Genomic DNA, 25,901 nt, shown 5'->3' on the forward strand with positions numbered 1-25,901 from the left:
AGTCTCACGGGTGTTCACCAAGGTCATGGCAGCAGTGGTAGCAGTCTTGCACTCTCAGGGACACCCGGTGATCCCGTACTTGGACGATCTACTCGTCAAAGCACCCTCCCTCGAGGCATGCCAACGCAGCCTGAATGTTACGCTGGAGACTCTCCAGACTTTCGGGTGGATCATCAATTTGGCAAGGTCAAATCTGTCTCCGACTCAATCACGGCATGGAGTTTCATACTCTATCAGCCATAGTGAAGCTTCCGCTGAACCAGCAGCGTTCACTGCAGACAGAGGTGCAGTCTCTCCTTCAAGGCCAGTCGCACCCCTTAAGGCGCCTCATGCACTTCCTAAGGAAGATGGTGGCAGCCATCGAGGCAGTTCTCTTTGCGCAGTTTCATCTGCGCCAACGGCAATGGGACATTCTCCGCCAATGGGATGGGCAGTCAACCTCCCTGGACGGGAAGTCTCCCTTTCCCTGACGGCCGAGGACTCTCTGCAATAGTGGCTTATTCCCACCTCATTGTCATAGCCCCCATCCTGGGCAGTGGTCACGACAGATACGAGTCTGTCAGGGTGGGGAGCAGTTTGTCTCCGCCACATGGCTCAGGGGACGTGGACTCAGCAGGAGTCCACCCTTCAGATCGATGTTCTGGAAATCGGGGCAGGGTATCTTACCCTATTAGCTTTCCAGAAGTGGCTAGAAAGAGAGCAGATCCGAATCCAGTCGGACATCTCCACAGCGGTGGCATACATCAACCACCAAGGAGGGACACGCAGTCAGCAGCCTTCCAGGAAGTCCGGCGAATCCTCATGTGGGTGGAGGACACAGCATCCACCATATCCGCAGTTCACATCCCGGGCGTAGAAAACTGGGAAGCAGACTTCCTCAGTCGCCAGGGCATGGACGCGGGGGAATGGTCCCTTCACCCGGACGTGTTTCAGGAAATCTGTTGCCGCTGGGGGGTGCCGGACGTCGACCTAATGGCGTCTCTGCACACCAACAAGGTCCCGGCATTTATGGCACGATCGCGCGATCACAGAGCTCTGGCGGCAGACGCCTTAGTGCAAGATTGGTCGCAGTTCCGGCTCACATATGTGTTTCCACCTCTGGCACTCTTGCCCAGAGTACGGCGCAAAAATCAGATCCGATTGCAGCCGCGTCATACTCGTCGCACCAGACTGGCCGAGGAGATCGTGGTACCCGGATCTGTGGCATCTCACGGTCGGCCGACCGGGGTCACTACCAGACCGACCAGACTTACTGTCTCAAGGGCCGTTTTCTCCATCGGAATTCTGCGGCCCTGAACCTGACTGTGTGGCCATTGAGTCCTGGATCCTAGCGTCTTCAGGATTATCCCAAGGGGTCGTTGCCACCATGAGACAGGCTAGGAAGCCCACGTCTGCTAAGATCTACCACAGAACGTGGAAGATTTTCTTAATCTGGTGCTCTACTCAGGGAGTGTCTCCCTGGCCATTTGCATTGCCTACTTTTCTTTCCTTCCTACAATAGGAGTTAGAAAAGGGCTTGTCGCTAGACTCCCTCAAAGGGCAAGTCTTAGCACTATCCGTGTTTTTTCAGAAGCGTCTAGCACGTCTTTCTAAGGTGCGCACGTTCCCGCAGGGGGTTTGTCATATCGTACCCCCGTACAAGCGGCCGTTAGATCCATGGGATCTGAACAGGGTTCTAGTTGCTCTCCAGAAGCCGCCTTTCGAGCCTCTGAAGGAAGTTTCCTTTTCTCGCCTGTCACAGAAGGTGGCGTTTCTCGTTGCGATCACATCGCTTCGGCGAGTGTCTGAGCTGGCAGCTCTGTCATCCAAGGCTCCCTTCCTGGTGTTTTCACCAGGACAAGGTAGTGCTGCGCATCATTCCGGAGTTTCTCCCTAAGGTCGTATCCTCATTTCAGCCTAATCAGGATATCTCCTTACCGTCCTTTTGCACTCATCCGGTTCACCGGTATGAGAATGTTTACGTTTGCTAGATCTGGTGAGAGCACTCAGAATCTACATTTCCCGCACGGCGCCCATACGCCGTTCCGATGCCCTTGTCGCTGGTACGCGCAAGAGGTTGCAGGCTTCTAAAGCCATCCTGGCTCGATGGATCAAAGAACCAATTCTGGAAGCCTACCGTTCTGCAGGGCTTCCGGTTCTTTCAGGGCTGAAAGCCCATTCAACCAGAGCCGTGGGTGCGTCCTGGGCGCTACGACACCAGGCTTCGGCTCAACAGGTGTGCCAGGCAGCTACCTGGTCGAGTCTGCACACTTTCACCAAACATTATCAGGTGCATACCTATGCTTCGGCGGATGCCAGCTTAGGTAGAAGAGTCCTGCAGGCGGCAGTGACATCCCCGTAGGGGAGGGCTGTTTTGCAGCTCTAACATGAGGTATCTCTTTACCCACCCAGGGACAGCTTTTGGACGTCCCAATCGTCTGGGTCTCCCAATAGAGCGCTGAAGAAGAAGGGAATTTTGTTACTTACCGTAAATTCCTTTTCTTCTAGCTCTTATTGGGAGACCCAGCACCCGCCCTGTTGTCCTTCGGGATTTCTTGGTTGTTTGCGGGTACACATGTTGTTCATGTTGCACGGTTTTTCAGTTCTCCGACGTTATTCGGAGTTAATTTGTTTAAACCAGTTATTGGCTTCCTCCTTCTTGCTTTGGCACTAAAACTGGAGAACCCGTGATACCACGGGGGGGTATAGCCAGAAGGGGAGGGGCCTTGCACTTTTTAGTGTAGTGCTTTGTGTGGCCTCCGGAGGGCAGTAGCTATACCCCAATCGTCTGGGTCTCCCAATAAGAGCTAGAAGAAAAGGAATTTACGGTAAGTAACAAAATTCCCTTCTTTGGACGTCCCAATCGTCTGGGTCTCCCAATGGAGCGCCGAAGAAGGGAATTTTGTTACTTACCGTAAATTCCTTTTCTTCTAGCTCCTATTGGGAGACCCAGCACCCGCCCTGTTGTCCTTCGGGATTGTTGGTTTTTTTCGGGTACACATGTTGTTCATGTTGAACGGTTTTCAGTTCTCCGATGTTACTTTGGAGTGAATTTGTTTAAACCAGTTATTGGCTTTCCTCCTTCTTGCTTTAGCACTAAAACTGAGCAGCCCGTGATCCCACGGGGGGTGTATAGCCAGAAGGGGAGGGGCCTTACACTTTTTAGTGTAATGCTTTGTGTGGCCTCCGGAGGCAGTGCTATACACCCAATCGTCTGGGTCTCCCAATAGGAGCTAGAAGAAAAGGAATTTACGGTAAGTAACAAAATTCCCTTCTTCTGGCATCCATCGACATCAGAGATGCCTATCTGCATGTTCCTATTGCGGTTTCGCACCAGCGTTGGCTACGCTTTGCAATCGGAGAGGAACATTTCCAATTCGTGGCTCTCCCCTTCGGCCTAGCCACGGCCCCTCGAGTATTCACCAAGGTCATGGCAGCAGTGGTTGCGGTCCTGCACCTCCAGGGGTTGGCAGTGATTCCTTACCTGGACGACCTTCTAGTCAAGGCCTCATCCAGTGCAGACTGCCAGCGGAGTGTCTCGCTCACTCTCGCCACTCTAGTCCAGTTCGGGTGGCTTGTCAATTTGCCCAAGTCCACTCTGATTCCAACCCAGAAACTCGAGTACCTAGGGATGCAATTCGAGACTCTGCCGGCACTTGTGAAGCTGCCCTTAGTCAAACAGCAGTCCCTTCGTCTGGCGGTACGCTCTCTGCTGCGGCACCGCCGTCATTCCATCAGACACCTCATGCAGGTGCTGGGTCAGATGGTGGCGTCAATGGAAGCGGTTCCCTTTGCCCAGTTCCATCTGCGTCCCCTGCAGCTGGACATCCTCCGCTGTTGGGACAAGCGGATCTCTTCCTTGCACAGGCTGGTGGCTCTGTCGCCACAGACCAGGAGCTCTCTTCAGTGGTGGCTTCGGCCCCTCTCTCTGTCACAGGGACGCTCCTTCCTGACTCCGTCCTGGGTGATCCTCACCACGGATGCCAGTCTCTCCGGTTGGGGAGCAGTATTTCTCCATCACCGAGCACAGGGCACTTGGACTCCGTCCGAATCAGCCCTCTCAATCAATGTGCTGGAGATCAGAGCTGTGTTTCTAGCTCTCCTAGCCTTTCACCACCTGTTGGTGGGCAAGCACATCCGAGTCCAGTCAGACAACGCGACAGCGGTTGCCTACATCAATCACCAGGGCGGGACTCACAGCCGTCTGGCGATGTTGGAGGTTCAACGAATCCTCCAGTGGACGGAGGACTCGAAGTCCAGCATATCTGCAGTCCACATCCCAGGCGTAGAAAACTGGGAGGCCGATTATCTCAGCCGTCAAACCGTAGACGGCGGCGAGTGGGCCCTGCATCCGTCAGTGTTCAAATCACTCTGCCGCAAGTGGGGCACTCCGGAAGTAGATCTAATGGCATCCCGGCACAACAACAAGGTTCCGGTTTACGTGGCTCGCTCCCACGATCCTCAAGCCTTCGCAGCAGACGCACTGGTTCAAGATTGGTCTCAGTTCCGTCTGGCCTATGTGTTTCCCCCTCTAGCGCTCTTGCCCAGGGTTCTGCGCAAGATCAGAATGGAGGGCCGTCGAGTCATACTCATTGCTCCGGACTGGCCCAGGCGAGCGTGGTACCCAGACCTGCTCCATCTGTCCGTAGAGGTGCCGTGGCGTCTCCCGGACCGCCCAGACCTTCTCTCTCAAGGTCCGTTCTTCCGCCAGAATTCTGCGGCTCTCAGATTGACGGCGTGGCTCTTGAGTCCTGGATCCTGACGGCTTCAGGCATTCCCTCTGAGGTCATCTCCACCATGACTCAGGCTCGGAAGTCTTCCTCGGCCAAGATTTACCACAGGACTTGGAAAATTTTCCTGTCCTGGTGTCGTTCGTCCGGCCATGCTCCTTGGCCGTTCTCCTTGCCGACCATCCTGTCTTTTCTACAGTCCGGTCTACAGCTAGGACTGTCCCTCAATTCCCTCAAGGGACAGGTGTCGGCTCTGTCGGTATTGTTCCAGCGGCGTATCGCCCGACTGGCTCAGGTGCGCACCTTCATGCAGGGCGCATCTCACATCATTCCTCCTTACCGGCGGCCCTTGGATCCCTGGGACCTTAATCTGGTAGTCACTGCCTTACAGAAACCCCCCTTTGAGCCTCTCAGGGAGGTTCCCTTGTTTAGACTTTCACAGAAAGTTGTTTTTCTAGTAGCCATAACTTCTCTCAGGAGAGTTTCGGATTTGGCTGCGCTCTCTTCAGAATCCCCCTTTTCTTTGTCGCTCCATTGGGAGACCCAGACAATTGGGTGTATAGCTACTGCCTCCGGAGGCCACATAAAGTATTACACTTAAAAGTGTAAGGCCCCTCCCCTTCTGGCTATACACCCTCCCGTGGGATCACGGGCTCCTCAGTTTTCATGCTTTGTGCGAAGGAGGCACACATACACGCATAGCTCCACTGTTTAGTCAGCAGCAGCTGCTGACTATGTCGGATGGAAGAAAAGAGGGCCCATACTAGGGCCCCCAGCATGCTCCCTTCTCACCCCACTTTTTGTCGGCGGTGTTTGTTAAGGTTGAGGTACCCATTGCGGGTACGGAGGCTGGAGCCCACATGCTGCATCCTTCCCCATCCCCCTTAGGGCTCTGGGTGAAGTGGGATTTTACCGATCTCCAGGCACAGAGACCGTGCTCCATCCACAGCCGCTGAGAACCTGCTGGAATGGAGCTGAGTATCGTCAGGGACAGGCCCTGCTACGTCAAGGTACTCTGTGTCCCCGTACATATCGCGCGCACACCGCAGCGTTGCTGGGTGTGTTAGTGCGCCAGGGACAACAGCGCTGCGCGCTGGTGCCATTCCTCTGCAGCTTTGCTGAGAGGGGATACGTATGTGAAACTGCCGCGCGGCCGCTGCTGTCAGTTTTTTCGCTGCGGCGCGGCTGGGATTTGTGGTGCGCCGGGGACTTCCGCGCTGGCCGTGCATATATCACGGCCGCGCTTATTACTCGAGTCCCCGGCTTCTGCGGCCTAGTTTCATTTCGTTCCCGCCCCCAGGCCTGCCAGTCAGGGGAAGGGCGGGACGCTGTACAGAACGTCAGCGCAGAGGGCTGGAGTCTGCTTTGCATACTCCAGCCCTCACACTGGGCACAGTGGGACGCCAGTTTCCCGCACTTTGTTTGAGGCACGCCCACGGTCCACCCCTCTTCACAGGACGCCGGCAGCCATTCCTGATCTGCAGTCTGAGCTGGAGAGAGGAGACTGGGAGACCCAGACACGGGATTCTGGTGCCCACACACCCGCTTTTCAGCGGGCGGTAAGCTGCCCTCAAGGGCTGACCCCCACTGGTGCTGAAGTGTATATTGTATTTTATGCTGGCAGCTTTACATTGCACTGTACGGTCGCTGGGGATTCTCTGCTATATACCCTCCTAGATTTCTCTGAGGACACAACAGCATGTCGACCGCAAAAAGCAAGGGTGCCAAAGCACAGGCTTTCTATGCTGCTTGTACCGCATGTGGGGCTGTTCTACCGGCAGGTTCCACTGACCCCCCACTGTGTGCAGTGCTCGGCCCCTGTGGCACTTGCTCGGCCGGGGCCTCTGCTGGAGGTGACCCAGGCAGAACCTCCTGTGAATCCTGTCCAGGTGACAGGGACGGAGTTTGCAGTCTTTGCTGACAGATTGTCTGTGACTATGACTAAAATTCTTGAAACATTGCAGTCTAGACCAGTAACTCAGGCCATGGACTCTGTTAACTCATTGCTCCCTGGTCCCCCTCAGTTGGAACAGTTCCGGGATCCGGGGGTGTCTCTGGCATCCCAGGGTGATGGCTCTGACACGGACGACAGTCCCAGACAGCCTAAACGAGCTCGCTATGAGCGGCCCTCGACTTCACACTGGTCAGGGTCCCAGCAGGACTCTCTGTATGATGAGGCGGAGATAGCTGATCAGGATTCTGATCCTGAGACCGCTCTCAATTTGGATACTCCTGATGGTGACGCCATAGTGAATGATCTTATAGCGTCCATCAATAAAATGCTGGACATTTCTCCACCTGCTCTTCCTGTGGAGGAGACAGCTTCACAGCAGGAGAAATTCCATTTCAGGTATCCCAAGCGTAAATTAAGTGTATTTCTGGACCACTCTGACTTTAGAGAGGCAATCCAGAAACACCACGCTTATCCGGATAAGCGTTTTTCCAAACGGCTTAAGGATACACGTTATCCTTTTCCCCCGGACGTGGTCAAGGGCTGGACCCAGTGTCCCAAGGTGGATCCTCCAATCTCCAGGCTTGCAGCTAGATCCTTAGTTGCAGTGGAAGATGGGGCGGCACTTAAAGATGCCACTGACAGGCAGATGGAGCTCTGGTTGAAATCCATCTATGAAGCTATCGGCGCGTCGTTTGCTCCAGCATTCGCTGCCGTATGGGCACTCCAAGCTATTTCAGCTGGTCTTACACAGATTGACACGGTCACACGTACATCTGCTCCGCAGGTGGCACCCTTAACCTCTCAAATGTCTGCATTTGCGTCTTACGCGATTAATGCTATCCTAGACTCTACGGGCCGTACGGCAGTGGCGTCAGCCAACTCCGTGGTTTTACGCAGAGCCTTGTGGTTAAGAGAATGGAAGGCAGATTCTGCTTCCAAAAAGTGTTTAACCAGTTTACCATTTTCTCGTGACCGACTGTTTGGGGAGCGCTTAGATGAAATCATTAAACACTCCAAGGGTAAAGATTCATCTTTACCTCAGCCCAGACAAAATAAACCCCAACAGAGGAGAGGACAGTCGGGGTTTCGGTCCTTTCGAGGCTCAGGCAGGTCCCAATTCTCCTCGTCCAAAAGGACTCAAAAGGATCAGAGGAGCTCAGATTCTTGGCGGACTCAGTCACGCCCAAAAAAGACAGCCGGAAGACCCGCCACCAAGGCGGCTTCCTCATGACTTTCGGCCTCCTCTCTCCGCATCCTCGGTCGGTGGCAGGCTCTCCCGCTTTGGCGACATTTGGCTGCCACAGGTCACAGACCGTTGGGTGAGAGACATTCTGTCTCACGGGTACAGGATAGAGTTCAGCTCTCGTCCTCCAACTCGCTTCTTCAGAACTTCTCCACCTCCCGACCGAGCCGATGCTCTGCGGCTAGCGGTGTCCACTCTAAAAGCGGAAGGAGTGGTGAACCCCGTTCCTCTTCAGGAACAAGGTCACGGTTTTTACTCCAACTTGTTTGTGGTGCCAAAAAAGGACGGGTCATTCCGTCCCGTTCTGGATCTAAAACTGCTCAACAAGCACGTAAAAACCAGGCGGTTCCGAATGGAATCCCTTCGCTCCGTCATCGCCTCAATGTCCCAAGGAGATTTCCTAGCATCTATAGACATCAAGGATGCTTATCTCCACGTGCCGATTGCCCCAGAGCACCAGCGTTTTCTACGCTTTGTTATAGGAGACGAACACCTTCAGTTCGTAGCTCTGCCTTTCGGGCTGGCGACAGCCCCACGTGTCTTCACCAAGGTCATGGCAGCAGTAGTAGCAGTCCTGCACTCTCAAGGTCACTCTGTGATCCTGTATTTGGACGATCTACTGGTCAAGGCATCCTCTCAAGAGGCATGCCAGCACAGCCTGAACGTTGCGCTGGAGACTCTCCAGAGTTTCGGGTGGATCATCAACTTTTCAAAGTCAAATCTGACTCCGACCCAATCGCTAACATACCTTGGCATGGAGTTCCATACTCTCTCAGCGATAGTGAAGCTTCCGCTGGACAAACAGCGTTCACTACAGACAGGGGTGCGATCTCTCCTTCAAGGCCAGTCTCACCCCTTGAGACGCCTCATGCACTTCCTAGGGAAGATGGTAGCAGCAATGGAAGCAGTCCCTTTCGCGCAGTTTCATCTCCGTCCACTACAATGGGACAATCTCCGCCAATGGGACGGGAAGTCGACGTCCCTCGACAGAGACGTCTCCCTTTCTCAGGCGGCCAAGGAATCTCTTCGGTGGTGGCTTCTTCCCACCGTTTTGTCAAAAGGAAAGTCCTTTCTACCCCCATCTTGGGAGGTAGTCACGACAGACGCGAGTCTATCAGGGTGGGGAGCAGTTTTTCTCCACCACAGGGCTCAAGGGACGTGGACTCAGGAAGAGTCCACCCTTCAGATCAATGTTCTAGAAATCAGAGCAGTGTATCTTGCCCTACAAGCCTTCCAGCAGTGGCTGGCAGGCAAGCAGATCCGAATTCAGTCGGACAACTCCACAGCGGTGGCGTACATCAACCACCAAGGCGGAACGCGCAGTCGGCAAGCCTTCCAGGAAGTCCGACGGATTCTGACGTGGGTGGAAGACACGGCTTCCACCATATCCGCAGTTCACATCCCAGGCGTGGAAAACTGGGAAGCAGACTTCCTCAGTCGCCAGGGTATGGACGCAGGGGAATGGTCCCTTCACCCGGACGTGTTTCAGGAGATCTGTCGCCGCTGGGGGATGCCAGACGTCGACCTGATGGCGTCACGGCACAACAACAAGGTCCCGGCTTTCATGGCACGGTCTCACGATCACCGAGCGCTGGCGGCAGACGCCTTAGTTCAAGATTGGTCGCAATTCCGGCTACCTTATGTGTTCCCGCCTCTGGCATTGTTACCCAGAGTGCTGCGCAAGATCAGGGCCGACTGCCGTCGCGCCATCCTCGTCGCTCCAGACTGGCCGAGGAGATCGTGGTACCCAGATCTGTGGCACCTCACGGTAGGCCAACCATGGGCGCTACCAGGACGACCAGACTTGCTATCTCAAGGGCCGTTTTTCCACCTGAATTCTGCGGCCCTGAACCTGACTGTGTGGCCATTGAGTCCTGGATCCTAGCGTCTTCAGGATTATCTCGAGAGGTTATTACCACCATGAGACAGGCTAGAAAACTATCCTCCGCCAAGATCTACCACAGGACGTGGAAGATATTCTTATCTTGGTGCGCTGCTCAGGGAGTTTCTCCCTGGCCTTTTGCATTGCCTACTTTTCTTTCCTTCCTGCAATCCGGGTTGGAAAAAGGTTTGTCGCTCAGTTCCCTTAAAGGACAAGTCTCAGCGCTATCTGTATTTTTTCAGAAACGCCTAGCACGACTTACTCAGGTACGCACGTTCCTGCAAGGAGTTTGTCATATCGTCCCTCCTTACAAGCGGCCGTTAGAGCCCTGGGATCTGAACAAGGTTCTAATTGCCCTCCAGAAGCCGCCTTTCGAGCCTATGAAGGATGTTTCCCTTTCTCGTCTTTCACAGAAAGTAGCCTTTCTAGTAGCGGTCACGTCTCTTCGGAGAGTGTCCGAGCTAGCGGCGCTCTCATGCAAATCTCCCTTTCTGGTGTTTCACCAGGACAAGGTGGTTCTACGCCCGATTCCTGAGTTTCTCCCTAAGGTGGTATCCCCCTTTCATCTCAATCAGGATGTCACATTGCCTTCCTTGTGTCCTCATCCAGTTCATCAATTTGAGAAAGGTTTGCATTCGTTGGATCTGGTCAGAGCACTCAGAATCTACATTTCCCGCACGGCGTCCTTACGCCGCTCGGATGCACTCTTTGTCCTTGTCGCTGGTCAGCGTAAAGGGTCGCAAGCTTCCAAATCCACCCTGGCTCGGTGGATCAAGGAACCAATTCTTGAAGCCTACCGTTCTGCGGGGCTTCCGGTTCCTTCAGGGCTGAAGGCCCATTCTACCAGAGCCGTGGGTGCGTCCTGGGCATTACGGCACCAGGCTACGGCTCAGCAGGTGTGCCAGGCGGCTACCTGGTCGAGTCTGCACACCTTTACCAAGCATTATCAGGTGCATACCTACGCTTCGGCGGACGCCAGCCTAGGTAGACAAGTCCTTCAGGCGGCGGTTGCCCACCTGTAGGACAGGGCTGTTTGACAGCCCTATCACGAGGTATTCTTTTACCCACCCAGGAACTGCTTTTGGACGTCCCAATTGTCTGGGTCTCCCAATGGAGCGACAAAGAAGAAGGGAATTTTGTTTACTTACCGTAAATTCCTTTTCTTCTAGCTCCAATTGGGAGACCCAGCACCCGCCCTGTTTTCTTAGGGATTTTTGGTTTTTTCGGGTACACATGTTGTTCATGTTGAATAGTTTCAGTTCTCCGATGTTTCTTCGGATTGAATTTGTCTTTAAAACTGTTATTGGCTTTCCTCCTTCTTGCTTTTGCACTAAAACTGAGGAGCCCGTGATCCCACGGGAGGGTGTATAGCCAGAAGGGGAGGGGCCTTACACTTTTAAGTGTAATACTTTGTGTGGCCTCCGGAGGCAGTAGCTATACACCCAATTGTCTGGGTCTCCCAATTGGAGCTAGAAGAAAAGGAATTTACGGTAAGTAAACAAAATTCCCTTCTTTAGTGTTCCACCAAGACAAGGTGGTTCTTCGTCCGACTCCGGACTTTCTCCCTAAGGTGGTGTCTCCTTTCCACCTTAACCAGGACATTTCATTGCCTTCTCTTTGTCCGGCCCCTGTGCATCGCTTTGAGAAGGCGTTGCACTCCTTAGATTTGGTGCGGGCGCTCCGAATCTATGTGTCACGCACCGCCGTTTTGAGGCGGTGCACCTCACTTTTTGTGCTAACCACTGGTCAGTGCAAGGGTCTCGCTGCTTCTAAACCGACCCTAGCTCGTTGGATCAGGTCGGCTATCTCCGATGCCTACCAGTGTTCTCAGGTGCCTCCCCCGCCAGGGATTAAGGCGCACTCGACCAGAGCTGTCGGTGCCTCCTGGGCTTTCAGGCACCAGGCTACGGCTCAGCAGGTTTGTCAGGCTGCCACATGGTCCAGTCTGCACACCTTTTCGAAGCACTACCAGGTGCATGCTCATGCTTCGGCAGATGCGAGCTTGGGCAGACGCATTCTTCAGGCGGCTGTCGCACATTTGTGAAGTTAGGTTTTGCCTACTTCTCAGTTGGTTTATTTCCCGCCCATGGACTGCTTTGGAACGTCCCATGGTCTGGGTCTCCCATAAGGAACGATAAAGAAAAAGAGAATTTTGTTTACTTACCGTAAATTCTTTTTCTTATAGTTCCGACATGTGAGACCCAGCACCCTCCCTGTTGCCTGTTGGCAGTTTTTTGTTCCGTGTGTTTCACCGGCTGTTGTTAGTAGACAGAGTTCTGGTTTTTCAGAGTTTTACTCTTTCTCTACTTATGGGTGGATGTCCTCCTTCAGCTTTTGCACTGAACTGGGTAGATTGTCATCCAGGGGGTGTATATAGCCGGAGGGAGGAGCTACACGTTTGAGTGTAGTACTTTGTGTGTCCTCCGGAGGCGGTAGCTATACACCCATGGTTTGGGTCTCCCATGTCGGAACTATAAGAAAAAGAATTTACGGTAAGTAAACAAAATTCTCTTTTTTCCCCCCTTTAATATGGGACTTTAGTGTCCTCCTTTAGTGTATATACTTTTTTCCCCCTTTTTAATATGTGACTTTATTATCCACCTCTAGTATATACTTCTCCCCCCCTTTAATATGTGACCTTAGTGTCCTCCTTTAGTATATACTTTTTTTTTTTCCCCCTCCCTTTAATATGTGACTTTAATGTACGCCTCTAGTATATACTCAACCCCCCTCCCATCCTTAATATGTGGGTTTAGTATCCTTCTTTAGTATGTACTCCCCCCATTTGTGACCTTAGTGTCCTCCTTTAGTATACACTTATATATATATATATATATATATATATATTTTTTTTTTTTTTTCTTTCTTCGATTACCTTCTATATAGCAAAGCACAGTCTTTTCTATTGTCCTATACCATTCACATAAGGTATGCTGGTGCATATTGCCCCAACCTAGGCCAAAGTGACGCTATTGGCCTCTAATGTGCACTGAGCCTAAGGGCTTGTTCAGCTGTTTTTTGCTTTTTATGGTTAGAACACCTATCCTTTTATAGTCTGTCTGTAGCTTTTCTGCAGGCCATGTCTGCCAATTAAAAAAAAAAACAAAAAAAACCCTTGACATGTCCGCTTTTGACCTGAATAGTGAACCAAAGTTGCAATACAACTCTATGGGTCTGTGAAGTAAAATGATTGACACACGGTTAACATCACGTTGCATCCTTGCCGTCCGTTTTTCTCTGTTTGCTAGAACAGGGGCGTTGAACTCATTTTTACCCAGTGCCACATGGGCATTATGGCTGCCTTCAAAGGGTCACTTGTAATTGTAAGGACTCGTGCAGATCTCCATGCAACACGGTGCAAGCATGGACTGCAGTGCACAAACTGGCCAAAGGCTATACGAGAGCTGTGCCTGGGTAAGTATGGTCATGTGACCGCTGTCCCTGGGTAGTGGAGGTATAGGACTGCTGTATCTGGATACTTGGGCTAGGGTAGTAAGGATATCCAAGAGCTGTCACTAGGTAGTAGGGATGTACGACAGCTGTCCCCGGGTTGCGGGGCTAGGGGCGCTGTCCCCGGGTTTGCGGGACTAGGGGCGCTGTCCCCGGGTTTGCGGGACTAGGGGCGCTGTCCCCGGGTTTGCGGGGCTAAGGGCGCTGTCCCCGGGTTTGCGGGGCTAAGGGCGCTGTCCCCGGGTTTGCGGGGCTAAGGGCGCTGTCCCCGGGTTTGCGGGGCTAAGGGCGCTGTCCCCGGGTTTGCGGGGCTAAGGGCGCTGTCCCCGGGTTTGCGGGGCTAAGGGCGCTGTCCCCGGGTTTGCGGGGCTAAGGGCGCTGTCCCCGGGTTTGCGGGGCTAAGGGCGCTGTCCCCGGGGTTGCTGGGCTAAGGGCGCTGTCCCCGGGGTTGCTGGGCTAAGGGCGCTGTCCCCGGCCCTCAAAATCCAAGATAGACTGCTCCCTGTGCTAAATATTGGCTGCATCTGCTCTAAATTAAAGTTGGAACCTGCTCCCTTTGCTTTTGCTGGACCTTATGCTAAATACTGGCTGCCTCCGCACTGATTTAAAGGTTCAAAGATTGAACCTGCTCTCTGTGCTTATGACACCCCACTTTGTTAAATGCCTGCTGACTGCATCCCCTCAGTTTCAAAGATGGCAACCAGTTCTTATGTTGGCGCTGCCCTCTACTAAGCACTGGCTGCGAACACTCAGATTCCAAGATGGACAAAGTGGCGCCAGCACAAGGGGTGGGTGACATTTTTTGAGTTTCAGCACACACCTCTTCACTGCTCTCATAAGAAACTCACAGGCAGTGGACGCAGAAGGATCGGCTTTCCCCTCATGTGGATCAGATGTATGGGCCCTTGTAGTGTTATAAATCCTATAAAAAAATGTGAGTTGCCCCTCATCCCCCTTCATTATGTACTAATGTCCCCCATCATGGTTAAATATGCCCCACATCCTGGGCTACATCCATGTGTATATATATCCCCATTCTGGGCCCATCCTGGTATATATGTGCCCTTCCTGGTTTATATGGCTCCCATCCTGGTACTGGTATATATGTCCTAATCCTGGCCGACTTCCTGGTATATAGTGGTGTGAAAAAGTGTTTGCCCCCTTTCTGATTTCTTATTATTTTGCATGTTTCTCACACTTAAATGTTTCAGATCAAACAAATTTTAAATAGACAAAGATTACAGAAGTAATCACAACATGCAGTCTATAAATGAAGTTCTTTATAATTGACCCCTTTTCACACCACCGTATATAGTCCCTGTCCTGCCTCCCAACTCATACAAATGATAAATAACCTTCTACTCGCCTTCCCCAACGCCCACGTCACACGCCTGTTATGGCGACACGTGATGTCACTGTCATGAGGATGCTGACGTCAGCTGCCGGCCTCTGTTCGGCTGGCAGTGTGTATCGCAGTGCAGGGACCCGATGGGCCACTGTGCGGCAGTGCATTTCAGCTGGATGGGCTTCCAGCTCACGTAGGCGCTGGGGTCAACCACCCCGGACCCCCATCATTATGCCCATGCTCGCAAGACACATAAAATGATCTGGCAGGTCAGGTTTGGACCGTAGGCCTGGAGTATGACGCCCCTGTGCGAGAAGCTCGGCCATCACTTTACCCCAAGTTAGGTATGGCAAAAAAAGCAACAACATATACTTTTTATTTTTTTTATTTTTCTTGACCCATATGTGTAGTAGACTTTTAGTGTTTGCTTTGATGAGCTGGCTGGAAGGACTGATCGATGACTGTGCGTTGGTTCAGTAATATGGCCCATTATTGCCGGGAATCGAAGAATCGGGTCAAACATGTTGTGGTGTTTTGGAAGACTTTGGATGATTTCTAGTCTGAAAAATGCATCTCCTGCTGATAAATCCTGATTATATTAATAAGGTTCCCTTGAGACTCCACAACTGGGTTTTTCCAAGTGCTGATCACACAGAGTTGCAGTTGTTTTTCCCCTGTTAATATGAATATTTTATATTATAAGATATGATCTTGGAGGATCATTCCATGGTGGTGGTCTCTGAGGATCACACTTTTGGGTGGTGTTGGTGATCTTGAAGGATCACACCGTGGCTTGTTTTGATGATCTTGGAGGATCACACCGTGGCTTGTGTTGGTGATCTTGGAGGGTCACACCGTGGCTTGTGTTGATGATCTTGGAGGATCACACCGTGGATTGTGTTGATGATCTTGGAGGATCACACCATGGCTTGTTTTGATGATCTTGGAGGATCACACCGTGGCTTGTGTTGATGATCTTGGAGGATCACACCGTGGCTTGTGTTGATGATCTTGGAGGATCACACCGTGGCTTGTGTTGATGATCTTGGAGGATCACACCGTGGCTTGTGTTGATGATCTTGGAGGATCACACCGTGGCTTGTGTTGATGATCTTGGAGGATCACACCGTGGCTTGTGTTGATGATCTTGGAGGATCACACCGTGGCTTGTGTTGATGATCTTGGAGGATCACACCATGGCTTGTGTTGATCTTGGAGGGTCACACCGTGGCTTGTGTTGATGATCTTGGAGGATCACACCGTGGCTTGTGTTGATGATCTTGGAGGATCACACCGTGGCTTGTGTTGATGATCTTGGAGGATCACACCGTGGCTTGTGTTGATGATCTTGTAAGTGGGAAATTTCATAGGTTGAACATTGATGTAAAACTACCCAGGTGTCTCCGGTGTGTCCATTGTTGTGCGCCCCGGCGGCACATACAGTAGCTCTGTGTCCAGACTGATCATTAGGACACTGTTCCTTCCCTTATATTTTGGCGGCGCTTATTGTAGGAGTTGGTCATCATCCCTTTAGGATAATCAGATGCCCCTCATTTCCGGCTCCGGGGCCGAGGAGCTCTAGCGGTATCCCGTCCACAGTCGGTCATGTATGGTGATCGTGTACCTGTCTTAGTCCTATAGACAGGTGCATGTGTCCCAGGTGTCCTGTAATGGGCGTACTCATGGAGGAGAGGTCAGTGCTCCCTTGTTTTGGCCACGAGTGAGGTCCTCTCCACCCCGACCCCACCGATAAAACCTCCAGAAGTTACTTTGTCATCACCGTGCATGTTTTCTTTCATGTATGTTAGTATTCTGTACATATTCGCATCAGATCTTCGTCCTGCTGTGTATATACTACTCCTCCCCACTGTGTAACGATTGCCTTTACTAAGGGGGGGACTTGTGCAGTTTTAGGGTTGGTTCTGGTTGTCTGCTATAACGTCACTTTGTCCCTCTCGGTTTCTTCTCAGGAGAAGCACTGCCAGCAAAAGTACAACGTGTCCTGCATCATGATCCTTCCCCAGTACCAGAGAAAAGGATACGGCCGCTTCCTCATAGACTTCAGTAAGGAGAGGAGACGGGGAGGAGGGGGGAGCCGTCCTTACTCCAAAGATAGCAGTGACGCTGGCCTATCCTTACACCGAGACACAAAAGTGCCGGTGACACGCGTGCAGCCAGCTCTTTTCTTTCATCTGCGGCTGCTTCTTCCTCATTAATCTTTCCTTTCTTGGTTGCCCCATAAGGTTACCTTTTGTCTAAACGGGAAGGCCAAGCCGGCTCTCCAGAGAAACCACTGTCTGATCTGGGCCGCCTGTCGTACATGGCTTATTGGAAGAGCGTGGTCCTGGAGTGTCTGCACCACAACCGGGAGCGACAGCTGAGCATCAGTAAACTCACCAAACTGACCGGCATCTGTCCTCAGGACATTGCGGCCACCCTGCACCAGTTGCATATGATTGAATTGCGAGAGGACCGGTAATATATATATACATGTGGTTTTCTTCTCTTCTCGATGGATGTGGGTACATATTAACATTTTACTCTTTCATTTCTGGATAGAATCGTGCTGGTGCGACGAGAGCAGCAGATCCAGACGCACATGAGCAGACTACAAGCCCGGCCTCGGCAAGTGGAGGTAGATCCCGAAGCTCTGAGGTGGACGCCCGTCATAGTCAGCAACTCCGTCGTTTCTGACTGTGAAGTGGAGTCTGAGGACGAGGAAGAGGAGACCGGACGACAGCCAGTCAATGACAGCATTGTAAGTATCCATCGCTGGGTAATTACTTGGAAATGAGGTTACACCATGACCAAAAGAGGTGAACGAGATGAAGTTCTGGACGCACAGCCCAGAATGGGACAGCGTAATTTAGGTAAAAGGGTTATCCAGGATCACAGTGGGGGAAAATAAGTCTAAAAAGGAAATAAAAACACTCGTCTGGTGCTCCCCGCTGGCCTGTCCACTTTGCTGCAGCGATCACGCTCTGTACATCGGCGTTACAGCTAGGTATGGCACGACAGGGCTAAGGCCAGTGATTGTCTGCAGCGATCACGCTCTGTACATCAGTGTTACAGCTAGGTATGGCACAACACTGCAAAGACCAGTGATTTCTGCAGCGATCACGCGCTCTACATCGGCATTACTGCAAGGTATGGCACGACAGGGCTAAGGCCAGTGATTGTCTGCAGCGATCACGCGCTCTACATCTGCATTACTGCAAGGTATGGCGCGACAGGGCTAAGGCCAGTGATTGTCTGCAGCGATCACGCGCTCTGCATCGGCATTACTGCAAGGTATGGCACGACAGGGCTAAGGCCAGTGATTGTCTGCAGCGATCACGCGCTCTGCATCGGCATTACTGCAAGGTATGGCACGACAGGGCTAAGGCCAGTGATTGTCTGCAGCGATCACGCGCTCTACATCGGCATTACTGCTAGGTATGGTACGACAGGGCGAAGGCCAGTGATTGTCTGCAGCGATCACGCGCTCTACATCGGCATTACAGCACGTTAGCTGTTTGGTGCCATACAGGACAGTAAGGCCGTCGATTGTCTGCAGGGGTCACTTGGGTTCCAGTGCACGATTGCAGCAGGAAGTAATGAAAAATTCTGCGAGTATTGATTTTTTTTTATTTTTATCTTTTAAATATTTATTCCCTTCTGTTAAAAAAAAAAAAAAAAAAATATTAACCCCTTTAAAACCACAGTATTATATTGGCCTTTGGTCTACAAAATAGGCAATAAATATCCGATCCGTAGGCTTTTGGCTTCCAATACCCCTGAAAATTACTGGATTGACAGACGTTTTGCCTTGGCCCCCCCCTGACGTGGCTCCATACATATAGTAGTGACCCCGCCTGGTAATGCAGCTCACTCCCCGATTCATTTGAATTGGTCCAAGCTGCAGTACCAGCGGCTACAAAATGTACAGCTCCATGCCTGGTAAGCGTCTGCCTGAAAGTCCACCCGTAACCTTCCATTACATGTAACCTAGCATGGACAGGCCAATAATACTAAACTCCTGGAAATCTCCTGTTGCGCCCACGTCCTCTTATGTTTGATCTATACACCTGTCTTCTTCTTTTGTTTCTCCAGCAGCAGCCAGTGTTAAGAAGCATGACCCTGGAGCTCAAGGAAAGAGAAACCTGTCATGTGCTGGAGAAGAAGACCCCGGCCAGTTGTCCCGTCAGTCCGGCATCTCCAGAGCCGCGTTTCCCACATCCTCGTCAGTTTCAAGACTTAATATGCAGCTTGCCTGTTAACACTCGACCAGCAGTTCGGGGGCGGCGAGGACGGCGCGGAAGGAGGGGCCGAGCACCCTGCTCCGCCTCCAACCGAAGCGCCGACCTCTTGCGGTTATTGGCAAGAGATGCCCCAGGACCCCCTAAACGTACTGGTGAACGTGGACGCTCCGGCTCTCGTAGGGGGCGGCTGAAAAGACTGGCAGATTCTGTGCTGCGGAGGGACTTCTTGGAACATCAGCAAAGGCTCTCCCAGCGCTACGAGACCGAGCGACCGCAGCTGAGACGGTTTAGTGAGAGCAGCGAGGAGGAGGAGGAGGAGGAGGAGGAGGAAGAGAGCCACAGTCTGCGTTCAGACTCCCCACCGATCTTGACAAAACCCACTTTAAAACGGAAGGTGAGAAAACATATTTGCTTGGCCGGCACATGTCCTCTCAATGGTTCTCGTGGAGTATTTTAGTGTAGCTAAATGGGGTAGATTTAGGAAGTCTTTACTGTTAGCCACACTTCATTTTTATTTCTTTACCGTTTCTCCAGAAACCCGGACCTCATCGAAGAAGACGTGTGAGGAGGCGCAAACACCACCACAACAGCAGCGTGGTTACGGAAACCATTTCTGAGACCACCCAAGTTCTGGATGAACCATTTGACGACTCCGACTCTGAGCGTCCGATGCCAACACTGGAGCCCGAGGAAGAAAGTAAAAGCCGTCGTACCTCCTTATCACCAGACTTCTTCTCCTACCTTGCACCACATCCTTTCCTGAGACGAAGCCGCCAGTTAGGCAAAACCAGATCAAGCAGTCAACTTCTACAAGGTCCGTTTTCAGCATCAGTTTGTACGAAATGTTTTGGGGTTTTTTTATCGCTTTTTGTAGAAAATCGAATACTATTGTATTGCAATTTTGTCATTTCAGTGTCAGCAGTACAACCGCCTCCTCCGGCAAACCTGAAATCCTCAGAAGAAGCAGCTGCAGTGCCGGATCCTAATCCTCCACCTCCTGTAAAGAAGAAGGGATGGCCGAAGGGAAAGAGTAGAAAACCGCTCCACTGGAAAAAGCGACCGGGACGTAAACCAGGATTTAAGCTGAAGCGAGATCCTCCTCCAGAACCAGTGCAAACTCCTCCGGCTCCCGCAAGAGCAGGACGCAAGCCCAGAGTTAGGGAAGAACCACCGCCGCTTCCTGTAGAAGAGAAGGTCCCTGAGATAAAGGAACCCGAAGAAGAGGTTGAGGCCCCTGTTGTAGAGAAGAAACCTGTTGAGGAAGAGGAGCCAGTTATTGCTCCTGTGCCGCCAGCATCGCCTTCCGAGAGCAGCAGCAGTACCAGCAGCAGTGAGGTTTCCTCCCGAGAACCTGAAAACCATCCGGCGTCTCCAGAACCCCAGAGGGAGGCTGTCGAAGAACCCCAACCCATCGCTGAGGAACCAGAGCCAGAAGAAGAGGAGGAAGAGAGGGTGACTGACAACAAAGAGGCGGAAGTGGTACCAGCATCAAACCAGCAAGAGGACCATGATGCCGATGATGAGGACGAAGGAGCAAAAGAGGCTGATGAAAGGGAAGAGCTACAACAGGATCCTGTGCAGGAGGAACCGGAGCAACAAGAACCAAGTTTAGGAAGTAGCGAGGAGGAAGAGAAGGTGGATGGTGAGCAGGAGACAACCGAAGGCAGCGATCAGCCTTCTTGCCTCGAAGAGAACAGTCCAGAAAAGGTAGACGAGGAACCCAAAGAAGAAGAGGAGGAGGAGGAGGAAGAAGATGAGGAGGAGGAGGAAGAGGAACCTGAAGAAGAAATCCCTCACACAGAACTCGATTTAGAGACTGTACAAGCAGTGCAATCATTGACCCAGGAAGAAGGGAGTGAGCGGGATGATGGGGCCTACGGGGATTGTGAGGATGAGACTCTGACGGCTTGCCAGACTTTGCAGAGTTTTACGCAGGCAGAGGAGGACCCACAGCTGGGTTTGTCAGATGAGTGCCATCCCTCCGCTCACAACAGTCCCATCTCGTCCGTTCACTCTCACCCCAGTCAGTCGGTGCGGTCGACGAGCAGCCCAAGTGTGCCTCCAGCTCTGGAGAATAATGGAACAGGTGGGTACCCCCAGATCAGCCCAGACGCGGGCTCCCTCTCTGCTCCGTCTATGCAGAATCTGGAAACGACCAGTCCAATGATGGATGTGCCCTCGGTGTCGGACCACTCGCAGCAAGTGGTGGACAGCGGCTTCAGTGACTTGGGCAGTATTGAGAGCACAACTGAAAACTATGAAAATCCCAGCAGTTATGACTCCAGCATGGGGGGTGGCAGCATTTCCTCGCAAAGCAGCTGTTCTTATGCCAACGGAGGAAATGGCAGCGGAGCTGGCGGGCTGCCTTCCTCTGCCAGCCTGGCACAGAATGGTTGTGCCGTGAGCCAGCAAATGGCTGGAATGGCGAGCATGTTACAGACACCCCAGGCTTGTAGCATAAAATCTCCGCAGAGTTGTGCCTCAGAACGCCCGCCCAGCAGCAGCAGTAACAACCAGCCGCCACCACCGCCCCCTCCACCGCCACCGTTGCCCCCGCAACAGCCTCAGCCGCCACCACAGCAACAGCCCCCGATGTCACAATGCAGCATGAACAACAGCTTTGGCCCCTCGCCGATGATCATGGAGATACCGGACCAGAGCAATGGCAGCAATCTCAGCATCTACCCAGGGGATTTTGGGGCTGGTGGCTATTCCCAGCCCTCGGCCACTTTCAGCCTGGCAAAGTTGCAGCAGCTTACCAACACTATCATGGATCCTCATTCTATGCCTTACAGCCACGCTCCGGCCGTCACCTCCTATGCAAACAGCGTGTCCCTTTCAAATCCGGGCCTGTCCCAGCTCACTTCTTCACACCCGTTGGCAGGGGCACCCCAAGCACAAGCCACCATGACCCCACCGCCTGCTATGAACCTTCTTCCATGTAATATGTCAGCGGGCAACCTTGGCATCTCCCACAGCCAGCGTATCCAGAGTCAGATGCCGGTCAAGGGGCATATCTCCATCCGCTCCAAATCTGCGCCACTCCCTGCTGCACCATCCCCTCACCAGCAGCAGTTGTATGGGCGCAGCACGCCAGGTATGCAGCCCGCTACCCGAGCACTCACCGTCCAGCGGAGCATGAACATGGGAGTCAATCTTATGCCCACCTCACCATACAATGTCAACACCATGAACCCATTGAACGCCATGGGTGGGTACCGCATGTCCCAACCTATGGTCAACAGTTCTTATCATAGCAATGCGGCCTATATGAACCAGACAACACAATACCCCATGCAGGTTGGCATGGGCATGATGGGTGCCCAGGCCTATACCCAACAACCTATGCAGCCGAATCCCCATGGAAATATGATGTACACACCACCTCCTCACCACTCCTATATGAATTCCCCCCCTGTCCCAAAACAAACTCTCAACTCCCCCTATATGAGGAGATGAGGGGGGCACCGGATCCACCCCAAAAGATGCCCGCCTGCCCCTCATGTTCTTGCAGACTATAAATACGGCCTTTTATACTGACAGGACTTTTATCCCCCTGTTCCTTATATCCCTTTGCTGTAGATTTAATATTATGTTTTTTTGTTTATTGTTATTTTATTTGTTATTGCCCCATCCCACCCCCCACCACCCCCTCCTTTGCAAAAATATAATTTTGAGGGTTTTTTTTTTTCTTCTCTGTAGAAAGAATATTCTCTTTCCATTTTTCTCACTCTACAGTTTATATGAAAGTGTCGGTGGATTTATTTTATTTTAATCTTTTTTTTTCCATTTTTTATTTTATTTTATTTTTTTTTTTTTTAAAGAAAATTTAAAATCTAAAAAAAAACCAAACTGCAGACAACGGTTTTAGCGGAAAATCGCACGGAAATAGGAAGTTTGACAAATCTCATTTTTAGAAATCGAGTTAAAAAGAAAAAAAAAAGACATAAAATAAAATAAAAGAAAAAAATGTAACCCTGTAGCCTTATTCCGCTGTGGGCTTTCACTGAGCCGCGGCAACTGTACACATCAACCGTGCGTCCGCTGCATTTTTTTTTTAATTTTTTTTTTAATTTATTTTATTTTTTTTTACTCATTTCCAAACTCCTAGGATGGGGTCTGAAGGGAGAAAACGCTTCAGTGGCTCTGAGGGGTGGCAGAGGGGCATTAAGCACATATATAGAGGTAACCTTTTAAATACGAGCTATGGGTATATAGCAGGAGGAGCGGTTATACTCTTGTTGTTATGGTATTTTTTTGCTATACTATAGCTTGTTTTTTGCTTTTCCATGTGGGGCGGGTGGTCCTCCGTCGGCTTAATTCCCCTCTGTTGTATACGTCTTGGACTCGATTACCTTCCGTTCATCCGAATAATAAGCACTTATCGCAGAAGCATAGGAAAAGTTTGTCATTCGAGAAGTTGGCATTCGTCCTCCCTCCCTCCCCTCGTCTATCAACGTTTTGCCCATCTTTTGTCATTTATATATAATTTGTGCAGATTTCTAAATATATCTTTATAGCCGTCGGAGCTGCATTTTGTGTTGTACATCCATTTGGCAAATAATTAAATTCCAGCTCCCTCCAGTCACCACCAGATGGAGCCAAAGTCCTATGTATTCAGTAAGCTAACAGGCTCCCTCCAGTGGTAACTGTTGGTAGTGCAAGCTATTTTTTTTTTTTTTTTTTAATCTATGCAGGTGTATTTTGGAGTTCTGTATCAGAAAAATGACGCTCCAAACCACTAAAAAAATATATTAAGAATTTTGCACCATTTGGGGGGGGGATTCACTGTAAAGTGCGTGTGTGACGGTTCTTAGATCCATAATCTCTGTGATGCTGCGCAAGTCTGTACATGCACAGTGGTGGAAGTCCAAATCACTACAGCGAGATAAAATTATTTTTATATTTGTTTTTTTTTTGTCTTTTTTTTTTCCCCCCCCCTTTCGTTCCATTGCGTGGACGAGAGACCCTATGTATATATTGTGAATGTATATCGTTACTGTTCTCTCCAGCTGAATTCTTATCAAATGGGGGCAGGTTCATTATTTTTTTTTTTTTTTTATATATATATATATATATATAAAAACCCCTTTGCATATAGGATAAAGGAAGAAACTATTAATGCCGTGATGTCCGGTGTTGCTGTTGACATTGGTGCTGATTCATGCCTTGTCATAGCAATAATGTGTGCCTGCCACCTGGAATGCCCGCCAACGGCAGACGTGACAGCGGCCGGCCATATCCGAACACGCTTCCTCCTAAGACTAGTGCCTCTGTACAGATGCTTTACATTCCTGCCATAACCTATCATCTTTGCCCCTAGATTTCTCCCCCCCGTCCCTCCCCCCGCTTACGTTCATGGTCATCCTTGGCATATCCTCTAAGATTGATGTGTCAGGTTTATGTAGGAATCCATAAAACATATATAATCACATTTGCAAAAAAAAAAAAGTTTTGTTTGCCTATGTGAAGATTTATATGGGTTAATGAAAGGTAACACTAGGAGAGACCTAAATGTCATTTGGTCCAAAGGACGCTCGGAAAGGGGGAAATCGGTAAGATTGGCGCCAAATAAAACTGTATAACACCTAGGGGTCTCTGCCGATGAGGTTGGACAAGTTTGGAGCTGCCACCAGTCATTTTCTAGACAGTAAGACCTTGTCTAATGACCCCATGTGTAACTGGTCAACTGGTTATTGACTTTGGGTAGCTGTCAGACCACTGTTATCGGGTCTGATTCATGCATTTTCAGTTTAGCCCAAGTTACTGGTCATATTGGGCACTGCTTATCTCCGGCGGAAAAAACAATAGGTCTGATCCTTTCCCCCCAGTGCCGTGCTAGGACTGCCGCGCTAGTAAATGGTCTGCTAAACCCTATATAGTGTTAGGCCAGAGTCACACTTGCGAGAGACTCGCATCATATCACCCGGCATGGCCGCACACTCTCCTGACAGGAGCAGGTCAGCTGTATGTATTTCTATGCAGCTGAAACACTCCTGTCCGGAGAGTGTGCGGCCATGCCGGGTGGTGCACTGCAAGACTCGCGCGAGTCTCTCACAAGTGTGACTCCGGCCTTAAACATTACAGGGTAGTGGCTAAACCTGGCATCTTTGGAAAGAATGGTCAACTCCTATCACAAAGATGGATTGGACATGTTGAATTTCAGGGGAGAGAAGCCACCAACAGAGAAATACAACACCTCTTTTTTTTATTTGGACCCACATGCACTCTCGGCTGAACTGAGCATACATGTACATTGAGGGAGTGACCATGTAAAAATAAAATCCAGCACCTTTTATTTGGAAATACATGCACTCTCGGCTGATCTGAGCATGCATGAACATTTTGAGGGAGTGATGGTGTAAAAATAATATCTAGTGAAATCTCGCACCTTTTATTTGGAAACACATGCACTCTGGGCTCAACTGAGCGTGCATGTACATTGAGGGAGCGACAGTGTAACACTAAAATCTAGTGAAATTTAGCACCTTTGTTTGAAAATGCACTCTCTGATCAACTGAGCGTGCATGAACATGTGAGGGAGTGACAATGTAAAAATAAAATCTAGTACCTTTTATTTGGAAACACGTGCACTCTCGGCTCAACTGAGCGTGCATGAACACTTGAGGGAGTGATGGTGTAAAAATAAAACCTCCTTCTAATGGCAGCCACCTCGTATCTTTTGCGGGGCAGCACAATATTTGCTATGAGGGGAGAACAAGGATCAGACATATTGGATTCTCAGTCCCTGGATGATAAGCGGCAGCCACCGATCACCATCACCGATGCCAAGCATTTATGTTCATGGGGTGGTCCGGGGTGGCACCTGCGCCCGACCATATTATGGGGTCACTTGGCGCATTGCTTACATAAGGATCAGCATTTGTAGAGCTTCTTAAGGTGACAGGACAGAGCTATACTAGGTCTTGGCCACTTTCTTGAGATGATCTATGTGGTTCATCCCCCCCCCCCTTCCCCCTCCAAGGGCTGGTGGTAGCCGCTCTCCGTTCCCCCGACTTCTCGACACTCCTCGCTGAAGGAAGGCAGTTCGTCCATGCGATATGTATACAAATGTCT

The 25,901-nt window shown here is 51.0% G+C and overlaps 1 protein-coding gene across 1 annotated transcript in view; it reads left to right on the forward strand.

The window, feature by feature from the left end:
• Window positions 1–24,787, forward strand: part of KAT6A (lysine acetyltransferase 6A) — a 69,119-nt gene extending 44,332 nt beyond the window's left edge. Inside the window, exons 12-17 of the mRNA XM_075346406.1 lie at window positions 16,554–16,647; window positions 16,827–17,058; window positions 17,143–17,341; window positions 18,676–19,218; window positions 19,359–19,638; window positions 19,738–24,787. Coding sequence (XP_075202521.1) covers window positions 16,554–16,647; window positions 16,827–17,058; window positions 17,143–17,341; window positions 18,676–19,218; window positions 19,359–19,638; window positions 19,738–22,283 — 3,894 coding nt within the window. The 3' untranslated portion in view covers window positions 22,284–24,787. The remainder of the gene's footprint in view (window positions 1–16,553; window positions 16,648–16,826; window positions 17,059–17,142; window positions 17,342–18,675; window positions 19,219–19,358; window positions 19,639–19,737) is intronic.
• The last annotated feature ends 1,114 nt before the right edge of the window (window positions 24,788–25,901 follow it).

Source organism: Anomaloglossus baeobatrachus, chromosome 4 (assembly GCF_048569485.1).
Source record: "Anomaloglossus baeobatrachus isolate aAnoBae1 chromosome 4, aAnoBae1.hap1, whole genome shotgun sequence".
In the NCBI taxonomy this organism is placed as follows: Eukaryota; Metazoa; Chordata; class Amphibia; order Anura; family Aromobatidae; genus Anomaloglossus; species Anomaloglossus baeobatrachus.